Genomic DNA, 22754 nt, shown 5'->3' with positions numbered 1-22754 from the left:
TCCAATTCATGCAAGCATTTCTGCCAACCTGAAATATTAATGGAGGCCATCAGGCCACCAAGCAACCTCTACTATCTCTTATCCTGCATACTGAAGATATAACCATCAGCTCCTTACTTGCTCGGAGTTGAGTTGGTGAATTCCTTGCAGAGCTTGTGTTACTATGTGAGCCGGACTTCTCCATCAGAACTAGAAATTCCTTCCTGCAACAGAAGAGTTAAAAAAAAACACAATAGAGTGCCTCACAGAGTATTAGAGTCCCTTGTTCCATTCACAAAATAAGATCTCTCACCTCCTCCATTAAATTAAAGGAAAATAATCAAGTTCATACCTACCAGACATGCTAGAATCTCTCAGGATCAATTGGTGAAGATGAAGAATAAATCCATGAGGGATTTATTAAAAGGTAAAATAAAAGTGTGTTCATGGTCTCAGAGAAACCAGGGAAGTGACAATTTGAAACATAAAAATTACCAAAGAATGGGAGCAAAAGACAGAAGATAAAGCCCCCCTTTTCCTTCTGTGTACTTACCATTCTTGTACCCCATTTCATCAACTTCACATCCCGTTCCATTGTACATGTGTCTTTCTCATTATTTATTTATTCCTCTTTTATATAAATATTCCAAGTCTATAAATCCCATACTTGATCAATTATAACGTGGCCCATTTTGGACATAATTTGTCCTTAAAGGAATTCCCCCTTTGTTTTTAGGATCATGTTAAAAGCCATGCTCAGTTTTTTCTGTGTGCCTAATCTGCAAAGCTGGACCAGTGTGTTCTCCACTGCCTGGTCTCATGACATCAGAGGGCCACAATCTTAGTGATCTATTCCTTCACCATCTATCACCATCTATACTTTCTCAGGCAAGTCCATCTGTGCCAGCTTCAGCATTTGTAGCTGAGAAAATTCTAAATCATCCAGCCCAAGGAGATCACTGGCTCACCTTCTATCCAAGAAGCCAGATCACCTGTAAGGCATTCAGTGACACATCCAAGGTCTTTTCAAGACCAGGCTAGTGCTACAGCTCTAGAAAACAGCCAAGGACAGGGCAAATGTGCCTTTCAAGAATGCTTGCTACAGATAAAGCATGCTTTATAACACACTATATAAAGCTTCTTCTTCAGTCATACATTTGAGGCATACTGTATTTATTTCAAAGATTTCTGTTTTACTTTATCTGTATATTCAAAGTAGGCCTTCCTGCTGGCATCTGGCTGGCAACTGTGGGAAGAATGATGAACTAGCTCAGTGATTTTCATCCTTTTTCATCTCATGGCACACTGACAAGGCACTAAAATTGTCAAGGCACACCATCAGGTTTTTGACAATTGACAAGGCACACTATGCTGCTAGTGGGGGCGGGGGCTCACATCTCCCATTGGCCCTACTAATAAATGACCTTCCCCCAAATTCCTGTGACACACTAGTGGACCACTCACTGCACACCAATGTGCCACAGCACAGGGACTAGATGGACCCTTGGTTTAATTCAAGAGGACTCTTTTGCTGTTCTCGTATACAAGCAAAACAAACATATCCTAAAATATCAGAAATAACCAGCTACCACTAGTGGCAAGAAGATTTTCTTTTTAAAGCAGCAAATTAATTAAAGCATATTCATGGTGTAACTAGGATATTGGATACTTGGAGCAGGCCAAAGGCCACAGGTAGAACTGGCCCCAACCAGAAGATCCTGAGGCAGATCCCAGGTCTACCTGTGGACCAGAGTGGCCAGTAGACCAGCCTCCACCAATGAATCTCAAGGGGGAGGCCAATCTATCCCTCAGCCAATCTATCTAACAGCCACTCAGGCTGTTCAAAGTGAAGGGTAGATCTGACCTGGGGCAGGCAAAATCTACAAGCAGTTAGTGGCAATTTGTCATCTGTTGCGGACCACCCCCTCCATCTTGCCCTTGGTATTCTAATGAACACATTCATAAAGGCTTTAGAAAACAGAAGCATTATACTGTCTTTTCTAAATGCTTGTAAGTTTGGGAACTGGCAGGCTTGATGGGAAGCCCTCTTTCCAATACAGGAGTCACCACCAATAAAGCCGTCCCCAGGTAAACAACAGACCTGAATAAAAAGACACTGGGCAGCTCTTCCACCCCCAACTTGGTGATATGGAGAAGGGCTCTCTGAGGTATGTAGTATCTAGACCATATACAGGTTGAGACTCATTATTTGTGTGGGTTCCTTTCCAAGCACTCACTGGCAAAAAACCAGATGGCAAAAAACACACTGTAGCAAATCAATTTAAAAAGCAAAGTTTCTTTGCTCCAGTGATTTAAAAATAGCCTTGCTGACCTTTGTGATGTAAGATAAGAGTCATTAAGAAGACAATCCATCAATCAGTTGTCTTCCAGAGCTTACAAAAGTGCTTCACTCAGCCCCTCCCTTCACCAATGCAAAGTGTGCTCAGGAGGAAGGGAGGGGTCCACTGGACAGAGAAGGACTGATGGATTGTCAGCCAGCTGCCTCCCCCCCCCTCTCTCATTAAAGAGGCTATTGTTAAAGGACTGTTCTGTTTTTTAAATTGATTTTAAAGGGATGCATTTTTCCCCTTCTCCAGGGATAGGCACATTCCCTCTCATTTGCAGAGGCCATTCCTGTTGAGTCAAATCAACAGGATTTGTAGTACAAAAAATGTGTGTATAAATAGGCTGGACCTGTACAGTATTATAGGCAGTGCTTTTTTTGTAAAAAAAAAAAAAAAAAAAAAAAAAAAAGTGCAGGAACTCACAACTTGTTAATCTTTTGTTTATTTATTTATTTATAAACCATTTTTTCCTGGAGAAATAAAATATTTTTTAATGTGCTTCCCCCCTATAGATGAACTTACTTCTGAGTAGACATGCATAGGATTGGGCTGTCAATCTCCACATCCCCTTCCCCCAGCTACTTTTTCTACGCATGGGGAAAAATACTGTACAGGTGCACTTGTAGCATGTAGTATGTAGCATGTAGTGTGGCACTACTTCGAGGAGAGGAAGCAGTGAATGGATTCTGAAAAATGGATTACATGAGTTCCATGTAGTAAAATTACTCTAAGCAACTGTGGGAGTAAGAACAAAATAGGAATTCTTACACGAGAGGGGTCCAAGGTGCACATAGAAACTGCTACATTTGCAAACAAGCGATTAAACATGGTTTAATTCAGGTATCAGAATACTCTGTGTCTTTGGGAAGGTGCTTGGCATGCAATTGTATGTTCTCTGCTGCTCTGAGCAGCTGCTGTGCATTGCTGGAGAGGAGCTGCAAATGCTGGCTGGCGGAGGGCATGCTTGTGGGGGAAGGATGAGGAGGATCTCTGGCAAGGCTGGACAGCACGTTGTACACATGTAGAATCCCTTTTCACCTGCCCTTAGCATGTGCAAACGGGTGCAGATATATATCTCTGCCAGGATTAAGAGCCCAATCCTAGGTATGTCTACTCTGAAGTAAGTCTTATTCTAGTCAATGGAGCTTACTCCCAGGAAAGTGCCTAGGATTGCAGCCTAAGATCCCAATCCTATGCATGTCGACTCAGAAGTTCACTTTAGTGAATGGGGCTTACTGTGGCTAGGATGGCAGCCTCAGGGCCCAATCCTGTGCCTGTTTACTCAGAAGTCAGTCCCATTAGAGTCAATGGGGCTTCCTCCCAGGAAAGTGTGGAGAGGACTGCAGCCTGAGAGCCCTTCCCCTGCTATCTACTCAGGCTACAAGGCTATGACACTTTCCCGGGAGTAAGCCCCACTGAACACAATGGAACTTACTTCTGAGTAGACATGCATAGGCTTGGGCTCTCAGGCTGCAAGGCTACGCACCCTTTCCCAGGAGCAAGCCCCATTGAGCACAATGAGACTTACTTCTGAGTAGACACACCTAGGCTCATGCTGCAGATTGGCACAGGGACTGCACCAGCCAGCTTCCTTTCCCGCCAAGCCAGAACCTGGGCGCTCCGTGGGTGCCGCAGCCCGTCTCCCTGGCTGGCTGGCTGGCTGTCCGTGTTCCTCCTCGGCGTCGGCGCGTGTCCCCCGCGCCCTCCGCCGGCTTGGAAGCTGCGCGGGGAAGAAGAGCGCAGGGGGGAGGCGGGCTGGGCTCAGGCGAAAGCTTGGAGATGGGGGCAGGAGGGGGTCATTGTGCGGTCAGGCAGGGGCCAGGCGCCCGCCCACCCTGCACCTCCCAGCACCCACCCAGCGAATGCCTCTGTTTTGCTCCCCCCCTCCTGGAATGCCTCCGAAGGGGAGGGGCCCCGGCAAAAAGGTGCTGGAACGCCATCCCCCCGCATTCCATTAGAAAAAAAGCCCTGATTATAGGTATGAATTAAAGATATTGGAAAGCACAAACAGCACAGCTACAGTAAAAAAAATAATTCCAGTGCTGTTTATAAAAGAATAAAGTCAAATTTACAGGAAGCCACACAATTCTGCTCACTGCACAGATCTATTGGACTGATCAAGGTGCTTATGGATTTTCATTCTAATTATTTAAGATGGTTAGAGAAAACTAGGTCAGCATTTCTTAGCTAAAAGCAGATTAAGAAAGCGCATCCTATACCTGCACAATAAGAACAGCTAAAAATTACAAAGCCCTTGGAATATAAGTGGCAGTTACTGTACAGAAACACTGCACAGAAACACAGGATTATGCAAACTACTAAGGGAAATTTGTGGTTTCCAAAAGGACTACATGGCTGATCCCGAAGAAGTGGCTATGCCAACAGATACTCATTGTTTTTATTTTTCACATTTTTATATCGTCCTTCCTCCAAAGAGCTCAGGGTGGTGTACACAGCTGCTCCCCTTCTTTTGTCCTCACAACAACCATGTGAGGTAGGTGAGGCTGAGAGAAAGTGACTGGCCCAAGTTCACCCAGGAAGCTTCATGGTTGAGGGAAGATTTGAACCTGGATCTTCCAGGTCTAAGTCCATCTCCCTAAGTCCACTACACCACCCTGGCTCTCATTACAACATTACATCTGTCTCATTACATACTGCCTCATTACAACAAAAGACTGGTGCTTGAGCATCACCACTTGCCATGCGCAATACTGCTGAGTGCTTGTTTGCACAATTTACATTTGCAACACCGATTGTGCATTCTGCAGTCCCTATGCAAATAGCAAGAGTGACACTGACAACATTCTCCCACCTTTGCAACAAACTGGGAAAACCCCTTTCAATGTAGATGCGAACAGGGGGAGATTATTCAAGGTGCTTGTCAGTTTCCCATCTACATGACAGTGTATGCAGCCCTCTCCTGAATGAATATGCTCATTCTTGAAATCCTGGTCATATTAATCAATGTGTAATAAAGTTGACTACAACGCTAACTTGAAAACAGAATCTTCTTTCTACTGAGTCATCTCACTTCATCAAATGACCCTGATGGTGAATTGCCATCTTCTTGAGCCCACTCCTTCCTTTTCCTCAGTTTTGGGTGAACACCAGCTGAATCATATTCTGAAGCATCCCTTGGCCTCCCACCACATTTCTTCCTCTCAAAAGCAGAGATATAATTCTTTCTGTTCATTCAACTAATCCCAAAATATTAAACTGCATGTGTGATAATTCCAGTTCAGTTCAGTAAGACCTTTATTGGCATAAAATACAGAAAAAGAACGAAACAAAAATATACAAAGACAACACAACACAGACATCAGTCTTTTCCTCACACACTGCCCAGAGTCCCAGAGCTCTGCCTGGCTATTACCCCAGATAAAAAGGAAGCAACCTTATCAAAGGTCTCAGAGTCACATGTGGAAAGGAGAGACTGAAGCATGATTGAGTCCTCCCAGCCCTGCATCCTAGCTAACAATGGGCCTAGATATTTCTTGCCTGAAACATCATGTATCGGGCAGTAGAAAAAGGTATGTGTTATAGTTTCAATACAGTCCCTACCACACTTGCATTTCCTCTCCGAGTAGGGAATACCACTGAACCTGCCCGTTAACAAGGCTGATGGAAGAGCATTACATCTTGCAAGTGTGAATGCTCTCCGCGCCCTGCGGGCACTCCAGGTGATAAAAGAAGGAGGCCGGTTTCCCAAAACTGACTGGAACATGGAGATAGAGTGGAGAGCATGTGGTTCTGGCGGCACTAAACAGCTCTTGTTGTTCAATACCAAGAATTCTTTCTTTGATGATTCTGTAAGCAGCATCACAGCCAATCATGCCTAGATCTGCAGTGTCCAGCCCTATTGACTTAAATTTAGTTAGAAGATTGGTGATCTCTAATGACAGGACTGAATCTGACAATAATTGGAGCATTAGACCAGAGGAGGTAGGGTTAAATAAAATCCTAAACCAACATTTCAGCCATGCAGTCGTCTTTAGCCGAATTAACCCCACCTCGAGACACAGAACTGAGTAGGGAATGCACCTGGGTAAACCCAAAATCTTCCGTAAAAAGGAGGCTTGAATGTGTTCTAGTGGTTGGTTAACAGCCTTATACCAGACAGGAGAGCCATAAAGAACCTGGGAAAGAACCTTAAACGCCTCCAGAGCAGCTGGAACATAACCATTGCTGCAGGTGAAAAAGAAATGGGAAATAGCGGAGGATGCTAGTTTGGATGCGTTCTGCACTGCCTTACGATGAAAAGAACAAGCGAGTCTGTAATGGAAGTTGATTCCCAGGTACTTGAAATGCTTAACCTGCTCCATTTTCTTGCCATTACAAGACCATTTAAAAGCCTTCCATCTGTTGGCAAATATCATTATCTTAGATTTAGCATAATTGATTTGCAATTTGTTGGACAAAAAATACTCTTCAGTGCGATTCAGCAGACGTTTTAGGCCAATCCTAGTACGAGATATCAGTACTGCATCAGCCATGTACAGAAGTAGCAGCACTTGGCTTGCGCCAAGCTTTGGACAATGGCTATCTACTTCCTTCAGGGATGGGGCAAGATAATTTAGAAACAGATTGAAAAGCATGGGGGCCAAGACACAGCCCTGTTTGACCCCTTTGTTAGTGAAGATGGAATGAGTTAGATTAGCACTCCAGGAGCATCTAACCCTGCATGAAGTATTTAGATGGAGGGACCTAATCAGCAGCAGCAATCTTTTATCAATCCCATGTTTTCCAACCTGGACCAAAGAAGCTCCCTATCCACAGAATCAAAGGCACCTTTCAAATCAAGGAAGGCTACATAAAGGCGAGTCTTACATATGCTAACCTGCTTATGGACCAAATGAGACAAGATCAGGCAATTGTTCGAAGTTGATTTGCTCCAACAGAAGCCAGATTGCTCAGGGCCTAAGATGCCTTGCGAAGTAACCCAGAGAGTAAGTTTATTGCATAGATATTTAGCATAGATCTTACCTATTACAGAAAGCAAACTAACGGGCCGAAAATTTCCTGGTATGGTAGGGTCACCCCTTTTCATGGATAGGAATAACTGTCGCTGTAAGCCAGGCATTGGGCAATAGGCCAGATCTGTCGATCATTGTAAAGACATGGGCAAGTAACTGGGCCCACCACTCCGGATCACCTTTTAAAAGCTCAGGTGGTATTTCATCTGGACCTGCAGCCTTTCCTGGCTTCAACTGCATAATTAGCTCTTTAATTTCCTCAGGGGTCACAGGAGGCCAGATAGGCAGATCCACAGAAGTGAAGTCAGGGTAGGTGTCCAGGGATATGCTCTTTTCATAAAAAATGTCTGTGAAGTGTTGAACCCATGTAGATGATGGAATAATAGCAGGGTCGTATGTTTCTGATCTACACAAACCCACTCCAACTGCCCAAAATTGTTTATTATTTTTTTGTTGAATCGCTTGATGCAGCTTGTTCCATTGAGTTAAAACAAACTTTTTCTTTTTCTCTGTCAATAAAACTCTTAGTTGTTTTTTGAGAATGGAGTATTTAACCAAACAATCGGGGTCATTGTACTTTCTAAAATCTAAATAAGAAGCCCTGATACACACCTTAAGATTCCTACATTCACTGTCAAACCAATCCTTTTTGTCGAATGCACTGCATGTTTTAACCAACTTGGGCGTGGTACTCAAGGCCTTAAAAATGTAACCAATAAAATCTTCAAAGGATCTGATTTGAACAAAGGGATCAGAATCCTGTAGAATGGCTGATAAAAAAAATCTATGTTTGCCGGTTCCGTATTTAGACGATGGAAATTTGGGTAAAGGGCACTGTTAGCCACAATTTTATACCTACACTCTGGATTTGTATCCACCTCAGCTTGTGATGGAACACTCCCAGAATGGAGGTCAAGGACCAAGATTAAATGGTCACTAAGGGTTAGGTCCCCAATGGCAAAATCTTTCACATGATGTGGAAACAAAAATGTAATCCACAACGCTGGCGCCACGAGAGGATACAAAAGTAAATTCATCAGCATTGGGGAACTCTTTTAGACCATTAAGCCAGATCATGTTAGAGCTGATGGAAAACTTAGTGAGGGCCATACCATTAGCATTATATGTAGTATGCATCTTTGGATCGCCTGCTTAGTGCACAAATGGGGGGGGGGGAGGGAGCTGTCATCATCCACATCCCAGGCTCTGCGGAAGATTTCTGCTGAATTCCCCATCCTGGCATTTAAATCACCCAGCAAAAGGATTTCAGCATGGGGGTGGGTCCTCTTAAGGTCATTCATACATGACGATAGATCATTCCAGAGCTGGGTCCTTTTAAACTATTAAGTAAAGGAGAAATATAAGTGTTGACGCAGATTAAGTCAATCTCTGCAAAAGACACCCTCAGTGCTTGTATCTTACAACAACCTAGAATGATGTCTAAAGGGCATGACTTAAACCGCTTCAGTACAAAGCTGGCTAAACCCACCAAAGAACAACCATTAGAGGTGGGTTTAGTTGCAGGTACTACAAAAGCCTTGCAGCCAGGGATATACAGATGGTCCAAAACCCATGTCTCCTGCAACAGAATAATGTCAAAGGTTCTAAAACAGCTTAAGAAGCCGCTGTAATTTTTCTTGTTCTTCCACCCTGCAATACTCCAGGAAAGAATTCATAGATGGGAAGAGGTAGTAGGGACTGCAGAAGCATTAATTAGTCAATCTTTGCTTCCTGATGGACACTCAGCACCAGGAGGATTGTGAGACACGCAGCTACTCAGGGCTAAATTGGCCACAGGAGATGGTGTAAAAACCCTGGAATGAGGGGCAGCAGTTACCTCTGTAGTTGCTTCTGGAACAGACAGATGGGCTGATGCTTGCACTGGAAGGATTTCATAGGTCAAAGTTTCCGCGTTGTGATTGAGAAATTCTGCTTTAACTCTGTCCAGGGATCTGAAATTTAGTTGTTCTGGTCTTGTAAGTTCCTTAAAGGCACTGATGGCACCCTCCACAATGTCATCCCCCTCCAGCTGTAATTCCATTATCAGATCTTTAGCCACCAATGCAGGAGGATCTGCCCTAAAACCTTGTTCTGCTGACAAGAGGCCTTTGGGGGCTGTAAGCGCCTTTGCAATGAGTGAATAGTCATCAGTAGGTAAATGCTTTGGGAGGTCATTAGTTACTGAGTTAATTGATCCTGAATTTTGGCCATCCACTTCTGTGTCCACAAGGGACCTGGAGGGTAGGTGGAAGCCAGGAGTCTCTGGCAAAGCTTTACAGGACTCAAGAGCTGATTCCAACTCCTCATTGCACGGAACAGCAGACATTGCCCCCGATGGCACCCCATCCAGGGCTTTAGATAAGGAGTTCATATTAGGCTGTGATGATCTTGGGGAAGATTACAAGACCTGGGCTGAGTCTCTAGGCAATTGTTGGATAACTACAACATGCTGCAAGGCCTCCTCTGAGTTAGTCGAATGGCACAGCAAACCCACCCCATTGAGATAGTCCACCTCACTGGCCGATTCATTCATCACCACAGGCTTAAAGGCTTCAGAAGGAGAGCTATCCATAGGCTCAACTGCTCCAGTTGGGGGGGGGAGGTATGGAGACAGAAGGTGACTGAGCTCCCACCATCTCAGATATCAATGAAGAATGTACCTGGTCTGATGCTTGAGGTTTGGTGTTAGTGCCAAAAGGCTGAGTTTGCCATTTGCTATTAGAAACTGCACTAGTTGAACAGCCAGTTGTTAAATTAACTGGCTGGGAGAAAGCCAAAGCTTGTGGCTTATGCAGTGAAGATTTTAACTGAAGCAAAGCATTTCCTAAAGAATCAGTGGCAGCCTTTAACTCATTAACATTAGGCAGCACCAAAGGACTTGAATCAGGAGAAAAGCAATTGGCAACTCCCACGTTCTGGGGACGGTTATCTCTCCTCCAGGGACTGGGCACAGAGCCAGCTGGCACAGGCTTCAAGGCTGATGGAAGGAGAGGAGGGGGAGGCTGCATTCTATGCCTTGGAGCAAAGGTTTAATAATCAGGTCAGCAAAGACTCTCCGCAAGAAGATGCCAAAGGAGCAAAGAAACCAGCTCTTCCCATGCAGCTGGCCCGGGATCCGAGAGGTGCCAAACTTCATAAGAAGCCGGGTCCAATTTGGAGTTTGGGGAATCCAAGGGAGTTTTGTGATTTCCTGCAGATCAACACAGTCAGCCTGGGATGGATCAAGGTATAATAATCTGCATAGAGAGTCTTTTGCCCTCAGTTTGTTGGCTCAGCGCCCTTATGGATGGGGGAGTCCTGGAATTCCAGCAGTATTTGATTTTCAACAAGCAATAGGCAGTATTACCACAATCCAGATTCTCACGCAGCCCCAGCAGTTCAGCTTCCCCTGGTTTGTTAGAGTTCAAGCCCAGAGCTTGAGCAGAGAGGGAAGATAAGGGCGGTTGAATGGCCTTGTGCAGTGAGTCAAGCAGGGCAAGAATAGTGTTAAGCTGTTTACAAACAAAAAAAACGCCGTTTCCAATAATAATGTTGTAATCACCCAACAAGGACAAGAAACAGTTGCTGAGACCATTCTCCTGAGATAATGACTGCTTGTCCTGTGGATAGGGAGCCGAAGGAGTGGGTGAAGGAGGGCAGGCTGAAGCCGTGCCCATATGACTGGAGGGAGACTAGTAGTTTCTCTCCACTTCTGATTCGGAAACATGAAGAGCTTCATATCTGTTGGGAGAAGCGAGATTCATGAGCTCACCTACTGTGTCTGACCATGCTGGGAGGACCTCCAGATGTAGCCGCTTGGCTAACTTGATAGGAGAGTTGCCCTGTCCAGGGAAGTTTTTATGCCTTCTCCTCTTCCCCATTGGAGCAGCTTTTTAGAATCCACTGTAATCCAAAGACAAGGGTGCAGACTGGAAACAATTGGTAGTATTGCTTTGCTCTACCAGGACTCAGGAAGCATCCAGGGGAGGAAAAAGAGTCAATGGATCCAATTGAAGAGAAATATCAGGGCATATAACAGGAGCACAATAGCAGGGATTCTACCAGGTGGCCATCTTGGAACCCACCGACAATTCTAGTTTTTGTACCCTGCAGAATACCAGAATTCCAAGGATCATCAGTCGGAAGTGTCACTGCCACTCCCTTATCACATTATTAAAAACCGCCGCTGTATCCAGAAATAGGTGCAATATAAAAGAAGTCTGCCACAGTAACAAAACAGGAGCAATCTCCTGAGAGTTATTCTCAGATAATTACAGTACAGTAGGCAATCACAATTCAGCTGAGATCCTATATAGCAGTAATTTGCTTAGCTTAAGGATGAATCCAGCTCAGCTCTGAAGTGTAGCAAACCTGCAGCTATACTGTTTGATTCATGATAAGGACTAGGCCTCAAATTATTTTAACTTTAAAAAGTTCTTTTTAACAATAACAAAAAATCAATGATCAATACTTTCTTTATCTGTCAAAATGTACAGCACTGAACTGTTGGGTTTTTTTTGGGGGGGGGGGGCAACAGTCTTACAGCCCAATCCTATGCTGCCCAGGGCACAGGGGAGCTGCAGTGCTGAAAATGGCTACTGCTGCATCCTGAGCACTAACTGGGCAGTGTCAGCAGCACCTTGGAAGAAAGGGACTTTCGTCCCCTTCCCCCAGGTAAGGCAATTAGTCCCACAATGGGGTTACTTGATTCTACTGCACCTCTTGGGTTGCCGTAGAATCAATAGCTTCCATGTCAGGCAGTGGATCTGACAAGGAGGCTCAGGATCTAGTTCCACTGGTCCCGCCTCCCTCCTGCCCCGCTCCCTCCCCCAGCACGCCTCCTCCCAGCCTCCCTCCATGCCCCACCTACCTCTCTACCACCCAGCGGTCCATGCAACTGCCAAGTGGTGGAGCACCAGTGATCCATCAGTGCTAGTAAACGTCCTTTACGGTTTAGGATTGAGCCCTTACTAGGTTTCTTATTCCTAGGTTGCCAGTCAGAGAACAGAGCACTTGTCCGCTTTGCAGTATATATATCTTCAGCTCACGTAAGCATCTTTAGATGTTTTTCTTCTTTGGATCATCTTCCAATTATTTTTCTATTATTCTTTATATCAAAAGCTATCTTTTTCAGTTGTTGTAGCATTCAGAAATAGAACTCCTAGAATATTTATATCCCTGAGCACTCAAACAGAACAACTCCTAGAATATTTGTTTCCTGACAACTTATTTCATGCATCTAATGTGACTAATTATTCCATTGGAAAAGTAGGGAATCTCTCTTGGGTGCAGCTTTAGAAACTATGTAGGTGAAAAATGAGTAGATTTTGATGTGAGCAAAGGAAACCTCTCCCATTGGTGAAACAAAGAGGAAATTACACATTGAATGTAATGTAGATACATTACAGATAGGGCTTTAAGCACAATAATGTGAAAGGATTTGATAAAGTCACAGAAAATGGAGATGAATAGTTACAATGCTGCACATGAGTGTGTATGGTCAGCCTTAACATTAAAAAATCTAATGTTTTTCTTACTTTGCTTCTTCATCTCTGGCAATGAGTAAAGACACATGATTGGTTGCTGATGCTGCTCGCAAGATGTCAACAGCTCTGTAAGATTAGAAAAATACAGTGTTAAATGTACTGATCGTCAGTGTAGGGGGTTCACCTATTACAGTACAAAATTATTCAACAAACTGTAATGTATATTCATAGAAAAATCTTGAAGTATGCATTAACTAATGCGCGGGACCAGTCTGAGACTCCAAGATGACTAAAGCAGCACTTCCTTGCCACCTCCTCCCATTGTGCCCCCATTCCTTCCTCATCTCACCACGCCTGCCTCAAGGGCTGCCCCCCCATCACCATCTTTCTCCTTCTCACTCCACCTCCCAATTTTGAAAAGCCTAGGAAGGGGATAGAAGAAGAAATATATGGAAGCAGAGATAAAGCGGTGGCCTAAAGCGTGTCCATGGAGACTATCAAGTCCACCACCATTACTCCCATTAGGTTTGACAGTTCAGATCTAGCATTAGCAGGAAGCATGAACCTCAGGATCACTTGCATTTCTGCATGACTAATTATTAAGGAGCAGAAACTTTTTCATAGTCAACAAACTAAGCACCCACAATTCTGATTCATGCTTGTAAATTAACATACCTTTCATTAGTTACACCAACTAAGTTTTCACCATTGACTTCTAATATCAAGTCCCCAACAAGCAATCGACCTTAAAAAGAAAAAGACAAACAATTAATATTAAGTTTGTCTGTATGAATTAAAATGGAAATATACACAATTGCTCACAGGATAGAAGTATTTTACTATAAGTTTGATTGAAATATAATACAAGACTGATTGACAATATATTTCAAAAATAGCTATGGAATTAGCTCTCTATCAGCTGAGTAATGAATGAATAAAACCCCATATTTTATGTATAATATGTCTGGGCCTGGACTTATTCACAGGCAGAGATGACACAGAGGGAGCTGGCAGTGTAGCCTGGCCTTCTGTAGGGAGGTCAGGGGCTGTTATACCTCCGGCCAGCAATGCACCCAAAGCCTCAGTGCGCCCTGCAGCTATCTTCACAGCAGTTGCTTTGTTGGTGCTTATTTGGCCATTCAGGCACTTTCTGGCTTGGGCAGTGCTTGCATGGTTGATTGGGCCTTTGAAAGCGGCCATAGCCTTGCACACCTTTGCAGGCTTGGGGACACTGCTGGGTTGGAGGAGTAGGGAAGACTGGCCTGGGCAGCGGCAATGCCCAGTGGGCTGGCAGGAGCTCTGGCAGAGTGCCCCACCCAGGAAGGATGGGATTAGACCAGGGGAAGGAAGAAGGCAAAGCCAGATGTAGGAGGCAAGTCAGGCCTGAGAGGGAGTCATTAAGGTTTCAGAAAACCAAGGATGAGGTAGCTGGGAGCAGGAGCTGAGGATTAGTGGCAGGAGACACTTCTGCAATAGGATGCCAGCCAGACGCCATCTGGCTAAGTCCACTGGAGGAGGAAGAGGGTGCTATATACCCCATCCCTGTGGATGGGTCTGCAGCCCTGGGGGAAGAGATGAGGTCACATTGGCTCACACCTGCCAGAGGGTGACCCCTACCCTTTGCACCAGCTCCATGGAGCATAGCATTTGGACCTTGTTGAGACTCCAACAAAACTCCAACCATGCCTGGGTCCAGGGGCAAGGCAGACTGAATCATCATTATACAATGCCTTTTGCCATAATGCTTACATCAGGAGAAGTTCAACTACTGTGCAAATCTGGTTGTGTGAAATGGCTACCACAGATCACCTATTATGGCTTGTCAGCAAGAAGCAAACATCTTAATGATACGCTTTTCACTTGAGACATACCATCACAGCCTGCTGTGGCACCCAGGGCCTGACTGAATGGGGCCACATTTTCTACCAAGCATCAATTCATCATTTTCTTGAATTATGCAGAGCCCTGAACCCTTTTACTGGATATTACTGTATGCACATGAGCCAGAAGGACTGCAGTTCAGACAATCAGATGTGATTCATGCATAATCATGCCTCAAGCATAATCATCTCTCTCTTCTGCCTAATATCTATGTGTGGAACTAAAATCAATAATGGAAAAACCAATACATAAAATGCTACTGTTGTTTTCAATAATAATGTTGGCATCCAAGATTATGCGAAAGCAATTATTTACTATCTACTGCAGCCATCCCTCCAGGCAATATCTTCTTTATGAATATTCCATAGTCTTCTTCAGACTGCTCTCGATAGCCACCAATGATTTTAATGCCTGTGATCATGGAAAATAAACAACAGATAAACAGTGATTTTCTCCACTGCAGTAAACTTACTGAATTACTGAATACTCCTATCTACTTCAAGATGGACTCTAAGTGTCCAGAAGGGGCACAGTGGCACTCCTAGTTTATTAGAGTAAATGAAACACATAATCTAATTACCTAATCCATTTTGGCAGTCTGACAGCACAATGCGGTGAATAGCTCGATTGATTCCATGGGGGCCCATAATAGTCCTTAAAAAACAGAAGTAGAAAGGTGGGTTTCAGAGTAGTTGCTATTCATTGACACTCACCTGAGCAATTCTCATTTAATAATTTTAAATATTTCTACCTTGCCTCTTAAATGATTCACAAGCTACAGTTAAAACAAACAAAATATGACACAGTAAAAGCATCAGCAGTGATATACTGGACACTGAGGAAAATAGCACCAACACATGCGAAAAACTATGTAAAACAGAACTGATTTCAGTCTCTTTTTAAAACATGGCAGGTTGAACTTGGTAAATGAACAGAGACACGAATTCCAGAGGCCAGGTGATTTGATCAAGAAGCCCCTGCTCCACATACCATGCCTCACAAGCAATAGTTGCCCTGCACATGCCCGATATCGTCTGATCTCAGAAGCTAAGCAGGGTCAGGCCTGGTTAGTACTTGGATGGGAGACCGCTTGAGAATACTGGGTGCTGTAGGCTTATACCATAGTCTTTCGAGAGTGAAGGTTGCAAACCATTTTTTTTTAGGAACACTTTGAGCAGGAAGGCCTCTGCAGGAAGGCAATGTTAATACAGTCAGCCAGGCTCAGGTGAAGAACACCTGCAGACATCCACCATAGCAATGTTTAAAAAAAATGAAAAGGTTATACTTTGAAAACTACATAGTTCAAAGAAAATAAGAGTTCTAAAACCCCTTCCCCAATAATTTCAACACTTTTCTAAATCGATACAAAATGATTGGTCAAGGCATGAGGGGAAGTAGGTGGGGCAAGTGTCCCTGGGTGGCCCACCTTAGGGGGGTAATACCATCACCCACTCCCCCCCCCACAGCCACTCACAGCACTTGTGCATGATTTGGAGCTGTCACCCACTTCTTCCAAAGGAAAAAAAAAGCAGTTAGCTGCTCCAAGTGATGTGTAAATACTAGGCATGGCTGCAAGGAGGGATGGGGAGGGCATGTGTCCCCACACAGCATGCCTGGGGAGCAGCACCACCCTCCACTGCCATCCTCACAGCTACTCAGAGCAGTTGCGCATTGCTCAGGGCAGCCACCTGCTTCTTTCAAAGTGGAAAAAAAGCAGCCAGCCACTCCAAGCCGTGTGCAGCAGCTTGGCCAGAGCTACGGTGACATTATCACATCACTGCAATTATTTCTAGATCAGGAAGGGAGGGTGACATTTAAAGGGATGGCCCCAGGGTGGGAAAAACCCAGGAATGCCATTGGGTCAGAGGGGCTTTGCTCAGCTTAAGTTGGTGTGCTGGCTGTGGCAATACTGAGATTGCTTGCCCTGGCTTTGGCAGTCCATGACATGGTAACATCAAGGTTAGAATACTGCAACATGCTCTGTGCAGAACTGCCTTTGAAGATGGTTCAGAAATTGCAATGAGTGCAGAATGTGGTGACTCACATGCTCACTAGAGATTACCGTTTGACTTCAGGCCACTGCTCTGACAGCTGCACTGGCTGCCAGTTCATTTCCGGGCTTAATTCAAGATGTTGGTCTTGACCTTAAAAGGCCTATATATCTTGGGACCAGCGTATCTGAGAGACCAACTTCTCCATATAATCTGGTCCAACCTCTTCAGTTATCAAAGAAGACCCTTTTAGCTTTGCCATCCCTTACATGGGTGGAAGGGATGACAGCAATAAATAAGGTTTCCTTGGTAGTGGTTCCCACCTTATGGAATTCCTTCTCCTTACAGTTACAAACTACTCCTGCTTTATAAACTTTCCAGAAGAACCTTAGAACACCTCATTTCAGAGCAGCCTTCTGATCTTATTTTTCTGCAAATTTTTATAGATGGGTGTTTATGGCTGTAATATATTTTATATGCTGTACTTTATTTGCTTGCTTTCTTATTCTTCAATTATAGGGCAATTGCCACTGGTTGTTCTTATGTTGGTGGTTTATATCATTTTATATTCTTAACTTTTAAAATGATATTTTTATGTGTATGGGAGTATTTTATGTTTTAATTATTTACGATATTGTTTTGTATTTTGTAAGCTGCTTCGGGTACCAAATGGTTGAAAAGCAGGATATAAATTGAATAAATAAACCATTTTGCAGGCACTGAGGATGCACAAATATCAACATAACCCTCAAACTAATCATCTGTCTGCTAGACAGAGTTCATGTGTAACAGGACCAACAGGCAAGAGTGCAGCTGGCCATATCTGCTTGGCTGGGGCAAGAGGCAGGCCCTAGAGTCAATTGCATGCACAAGCAGGTGGCCCTTCACCCTCAGCCACTACAACACTCTTTCTCCAGAAACTGAAAGAATCGTGTAGGACTACTACTGCTGTGCATATCAGTCCTTTGCAGAAAGAGAAGCCGCCTCTAGCCTCCATTGAAAAATAAAAATAAAAAAATCACTGCAGCACACTTTCTTGAGATGGAAAGAGTGTTGTGGCACAGTCCTTCCAGCTGCCTTTCTCAGGTTTGTAACCAATTAGTTAGGAGGTAGTTCCCCCCCCAAAAAAAAACTGCTTACCCTCTTTCACTCCTTTTCTCCTCATGCCTGAATACAGACAGCTGCATTTCTACAGCATAAAGCCAACCTAGCAATTATTGTAAAGCCAGAGGGCAGAGACACAAACAGGATGGGCAGTACTGTGACATGAGCACAACACCATAAAAACACACTAAAGCAGATGCTCTCAGGGTTCCCCCCCTTGCCTTCTAGACTCAATCAGCAGTCAAAGCCCTAAGTTGTAGGAATGCAACACAATGCTGAAATAATTGCATCTGTGACTCTCTCCCAAGCTTCTGGACTTGTTTAAGATGTTTAAGCCATTTCTGCCCAATGATGCATATCAAATTTGATCAATGTTGAGTGATCAAATGTGTATACCTGCGGGCTTTGCAGAAATGGGTTAAACATAAAACATATGTTTATATTCCAAGTAAAATCACTGGATGAAACTGAACCCCCACTGGAGTTGGATAATGCCTGAAATAATTTGGAACACCCACATTGATTTTAGAAGAATAATTCTTGAGAACTGCACCATTTCATTTTAAGTTCCTAGAAATGAAAGATGACCATCTTTGTAAAAGCTAACCATTCCAACTGTTCACATCTGTCTAAAAATCTCTACGTGCCTATCAATGCTAAAAGCTCATTTAACCCATTTCTGCCCAGCCCACAGGTGTATACATTTGATCCTTGTTGCATATATGCAATGTTGGGCAGAAAAGGCTTAAGGTTCGGGGTAATTAGAAGACTATTAGGTATTTCTACAAACCAAAAGAACTATTCTTTCTATGAACAATTTTCTAAGTTAGTTTGTATTAACTGTTTGCATAAAAATACAACATTTGGCGAAAGGAGGTACAGAACGTCAGTATAAGAAGGAGATCTCATATTCTTTATTTTATCCAGAAAATGTGTGTGCCACTTTTCTACCCATAACAGGCATCCAAGGTGGCTCACAATAAAACAAAAGCTTTAAAATAGCTAAATCAGGAAGATTAAAAATTATTAAGAATATTTATGTACTGCTTTTCAATATTTATGTACTGCTTTTCAACAAAAGAAGTTCACAAAATTTACAGAGAAAATCAAATAACTAAATGGCTCCCTGTTCCCCAGGGGTTCACAATCTATAATAAAACACTCCTTTAAAAGATCACAAAGAAAGCCAACACAATTTTTAATAATCATGTGTTTCCTTTCTGCCAAGGCACTCAATGATAATAATAAAAGCAATAAAGGTCAAATTTATTGACTAAAACATATTACATTAAAAATAACTTTTAAAAAACTACCAGCATCACAAATACAGCTACAAATTTCACATATAAACAGTAGCTGATCAAGTAGTTGAACAGATTAAAACAAATAACAGAGGTACGATCATTGTTTCACATTGTTATAGAAAAGGCTACTGAAAAAGCCCCCAACAACCTTTTCATATTTTGCAATTGTGAAAATACATTTCAAAAAGTTTTTAGAGACTGGAAACACAGTCATCCAAGTCTAATCATTTAGCATACCAGTACAAGAGGGAAAGCCCATCAAAGTGTTCTGCTTCATCCCCTGGTAGTAGAAGAGGCATTCTTAAGAGAAAATTAAACAAAAGCTATCTTAAAAGGCACTGTAGGGCTTCATGCTACAGCACAAAGCTTACATCCAACACACTTTGTGTTACTAAAAAAAAATCTCAGTAGACTGAACTCTCTTTCTGGTTAATCTTCTCTCAAATCCTGCATGTCACATGTGCTACTTCATATAGGATGGAAAAAAATTTAGCCCTCCCCTCTCCAACTCTTATTTGAATTGTACCTTGAGCATTATAAAGATTGCCTGCACTGTCTTTCAATCTGAATATGTGACTATACCACATGACAATCAACAGAGTTCTAAGAAAGTAGCATCTCTGCTTATGCTGGAATTGACCCTCAATGATCTACTTGGCAAGAACGACTTGAAGACTGACTACCTTTATCTATTTTAAGCAAGACGCCTAACAGATTGTACAGTATTATGCACACTCAGGAACATGTCATTTGTTGTTCAAACCACGCTGACTCCTAGCCAGTCGAGAAAAAAAGCACCAAGGGGGGGAAAAACTTGAAGGAATAGTTTCAGAATGAAGCCCTAAGCAACTTCAATATTCTTCCATCACATCTATCCAAACAAATCACCAATTAATCCCTTGTAAAGTTGGTAACTTTTGTATTCTGCCTCCGGGTGACTGATGCTGAAAATAATCCAGGAATGACTAGCACCTTCATGCCCTGCTTATGAGCTTCCGGGGTATCTGGCTATTTGTTGTTGCAAAAAGAATGCTGGATTAGATGAAGATGGACTGATCCAGAAAGAACCCAGAAAAAAAAAAAATTCTTAGGTCCCTAGCAGACTAGATGAACCTATCATTCCAAGTCACTACTCTTGATGATCCCATTCAATATTTGATTTCAAGAACTTGGAATCTCATCTGCAGTTCCCTTTATCAGGCAAGTTCCTAACATGTATGCGGAGTATAAAATTCAGGTAATGATATGTTCATTATATCAAGCATTTTCAATTATTAACACAGATGGTTAGACAACTGACTACATGGACCATAACTCATGGGCTGAAAACCTACTGACATGCATTTTTGCCTGCAGGTCCACATTATTTATGTTCTGTACTAATTAGATACTCTACATTAGCATTAAGAAAACATATACTAAATAATTGCACAATATAAAAAAAAGACGCACAACAATTGCTAGCAGCCCCTCCCCCAAATAATCCATTACTTACGTTTTAGGGATATTTTCAAATATGGATGCCATCTATGTGGACAAATGTTGCCATTCGTTATGAACAATTCTGATTGGTCCACAGTGAAACCGGACAAGTTGCTGTAAAAGAAGATAAATATATTTTAGGTCTTCTATGCACAATTATTGTGGATATTTTCATAAACAAACTTTGGTAGTGAAAATCTCAATACAGTCTTTTCTGATTAAACATATTTATTTACCATTTCTAAGCCGAAGAATGAACAAAAAACCCTGAGTTTTCAACAGGGTAACAGAATTATGCCTCTGGAAGTTGACATCTCAGCACTCTGCTTCCAAGGGTATTTCCGCTGCCAATCACAGATCTCGGCATATGACAATATTATTATGGGCGGACATAAGAGAGGACAATAGCACCCACTAATAAATTCTGGAAACAATCCATATTGCCCCTACACCATGTTCACATTCAAAAGTATGAATTTCATTTTTCCCTCGAATTATAAGATCTTATTACATTGTACTTTGCTGTTTATATTTTTATACAATTCCAGCTTCTCAGATGTCAAATGATTTGCAATATCAGCAAAATCACATGTCTGTCTGGGAGAGAAAATGGAGGAAGCACAAACACTCCCATTATTTTTAATTACAGTTTTTGTAACTTCTGTGGGAGTTTTCCACTAACAAGAAATCTGGGTTATTTGTTTTTATCCTAAACATGGCTTATTATCAATTACCCTAACTATTCTGTGTGATCATTTCTTGCTGGGAAATTCAAAAACGCTTTGTGACACATATTAAATTGATAAGGAAGAAGCAGGTAAAACTCAAATATGATAAGAAAAGGTTTTCTTGGATGGGAGTCGGGGCGGCCTGGAATAGAATGACAGGCAACCTTTTCAGCAAGTACTGTATGCTACAAGCTAAAAGTAAGAGATTGTGCTGCTATAATCTGCATTTAAGACGAATCTGCTGGATCACACCAAAGGTTCATCTAGATTAGCCTCATGTTTTGGAAGAATGTGGGCCTGGGAAGCTCACAAGCACACATGAAGTCAATAGGATTATCCCACTGTTACTTCCCAACAGCAGGCATTCAGTGCCATATAGCCGCTAAACCTGGCAATTCCACATGGCCATCATGACCACAGAGCCCATTTGCAACCCTCCATGCCAGAAGAGTGATATTATCTCTACTGATTAAGGGCCCAATCCTATCCAACATTCCAGTGCTGATTCAGGCGTACTAATGGGGCATGCACTGAATTCTGCAGCGGGTGGGGGGTGGCAATGGCAGTCCTGGAGGCCTTCTCAAGGTAAGGGAATGCTTGTTCCCTTACCATGGGGCTTCATTGTGACTGCATTGGTGCTGGAGAGTTGGATAGGAATGAGCCCTAAGTAACAGACAGCAACTTGTACAAGGAGAGGCACTACACTCCTGTGTACCAGGTGCAGGAGAGCCAAAATGGGAGATGAGGGCTACTACCCTTCAAGCTCTTGTTGTGAGCTTCCCAGAAGGATCTGTTGGTGATTGGGGGGGGGGGAGAAGCAGAATGCTATACCTCTTGGATCTGATCTCCCCAGGGCTATGCATGAGTTCTCAGAGCCCAATCGTATGCATGTCTACTGAGAAGTCAGTCCCATTAAAGCCAATGGGGCTTACTCCCAAGTAAGTGTGGATAAAATTGCTGCCTTTGAGCCCCAGCCTATGCATGTCTCCTCAGAAGTAAGTCCCATTCCAGTCAATGGGGCTTACTCCCAAGTAAGTGTCTACAGGACTGGGCCCCTAGAGCCCCAGCCTATGCATGTCTCCTCAGAAGTAAGTCCCATTAGAGTCAGTGGGGCTTACTCCCAGGTAAGTGTGGAGGGGGCTGCAGCCTGACTCCTATCAGTGCAGACTATTTGGGAGGCAGCCAGGCGCCCACCCTGTCCTGTGCGACTCCAGTATAGCCTCAGCGCACCTCTTGACCCCCCTCCAACCCACTACCAAGAGAGGGGCGCCTGCTCGCGCCCACTCCCGCCCCGAGGCTTCCCTCACCGGCTGGCGCTCCCAGCCCAACCCACAGGCAGCGAGCCGGTCCTCAAGACTCCTGCTCTGAGCTGGGAGGCGGGGCCAAGGAGGTAAGTACAAGAACGCGAACTTACCCCCCACGGCCGCCGTAGTTCAGAGCGCCTGCCTACCAGCAGCACTACCAGCAGACAGTCCCTCAACCGCAGCCACACTCCCAGTCTC

The 22754-nt window shown here is 43.4% G+C and overlaps 1 protein-coding gene across 7 annotated transcripts in view; it reads right to left on the bottom strand.

Moving 5' to 3' along the window:
• The window catches only part of STXBP4 (syntaxin binding protein 4), a 124390-nt gene extending 101646 nt beyond the window's left edge, over positions 1 to 22744 (bottom strand). For 4 of the 7 annotated variants that reach the window (XM_066614548.1, XM_066614554.1, XM_066614552.1 and 1 more), the window contains exons 1-7: positions 22667 to 22744; positions 20538 to 20638; positions 15224 to 15297; positions 14959 to 15054; positions 13438 to 13507; positions 12814 to 12888; positions 118 to 203 (exon numbers count right to left, since the gene is read on the bottom strand). In XM_066614548.1, the coding sequence (XP_066470645.1) occupies positions 118 to 203; positions 12814 to 12888; positions 13438 to 13507; positions 14959 to 15054; positions 15224 to 15297; positions 20538 to 20569 (433 nt within the window). In that variant the 5' untranslated portion in view covers positions 20570 to 20638; positions 22667 to 22744. Of the gene's footprint in view, positions 1 to 117; positions 204 to 12813; positions 12889 to 13437; positions 13508 to 14958; positions 15055 to 15223; positions 15298 to 20537; positions 20639 to 20760; positions 21044 to 22559; positions 22625 to 22666 lie in introns of those variants that run through there. The other 3 variants (XM_066614550.1, XM_066614551.1, XM_066614553.1) reach the window with 3 other exon arrangements.
• Positions 22745 to 22754: the final 10 nt, after the last annotated feature.

Source organism: Tiliqua scincoides, chromosome 2 (genome assembly GCF_035046505.1).
Source record: "Tiliqua scincoides isolate rTilSci1 chromosome 2, rTilSci1.hap2, whole genome shotgun sequence".
NCBI classification, from domain to species: Eukaryota; Metazoa; Chordata; class Lepidosauria; order Squamata; family Scincidae; genus Tiliqua; species Tiliqua scincoides.
The sequence above is the reverse complement of the archived record's forward strand: the minus strand, read 5'-3'. Positions and strand labels throughout refer to the sequence as shown.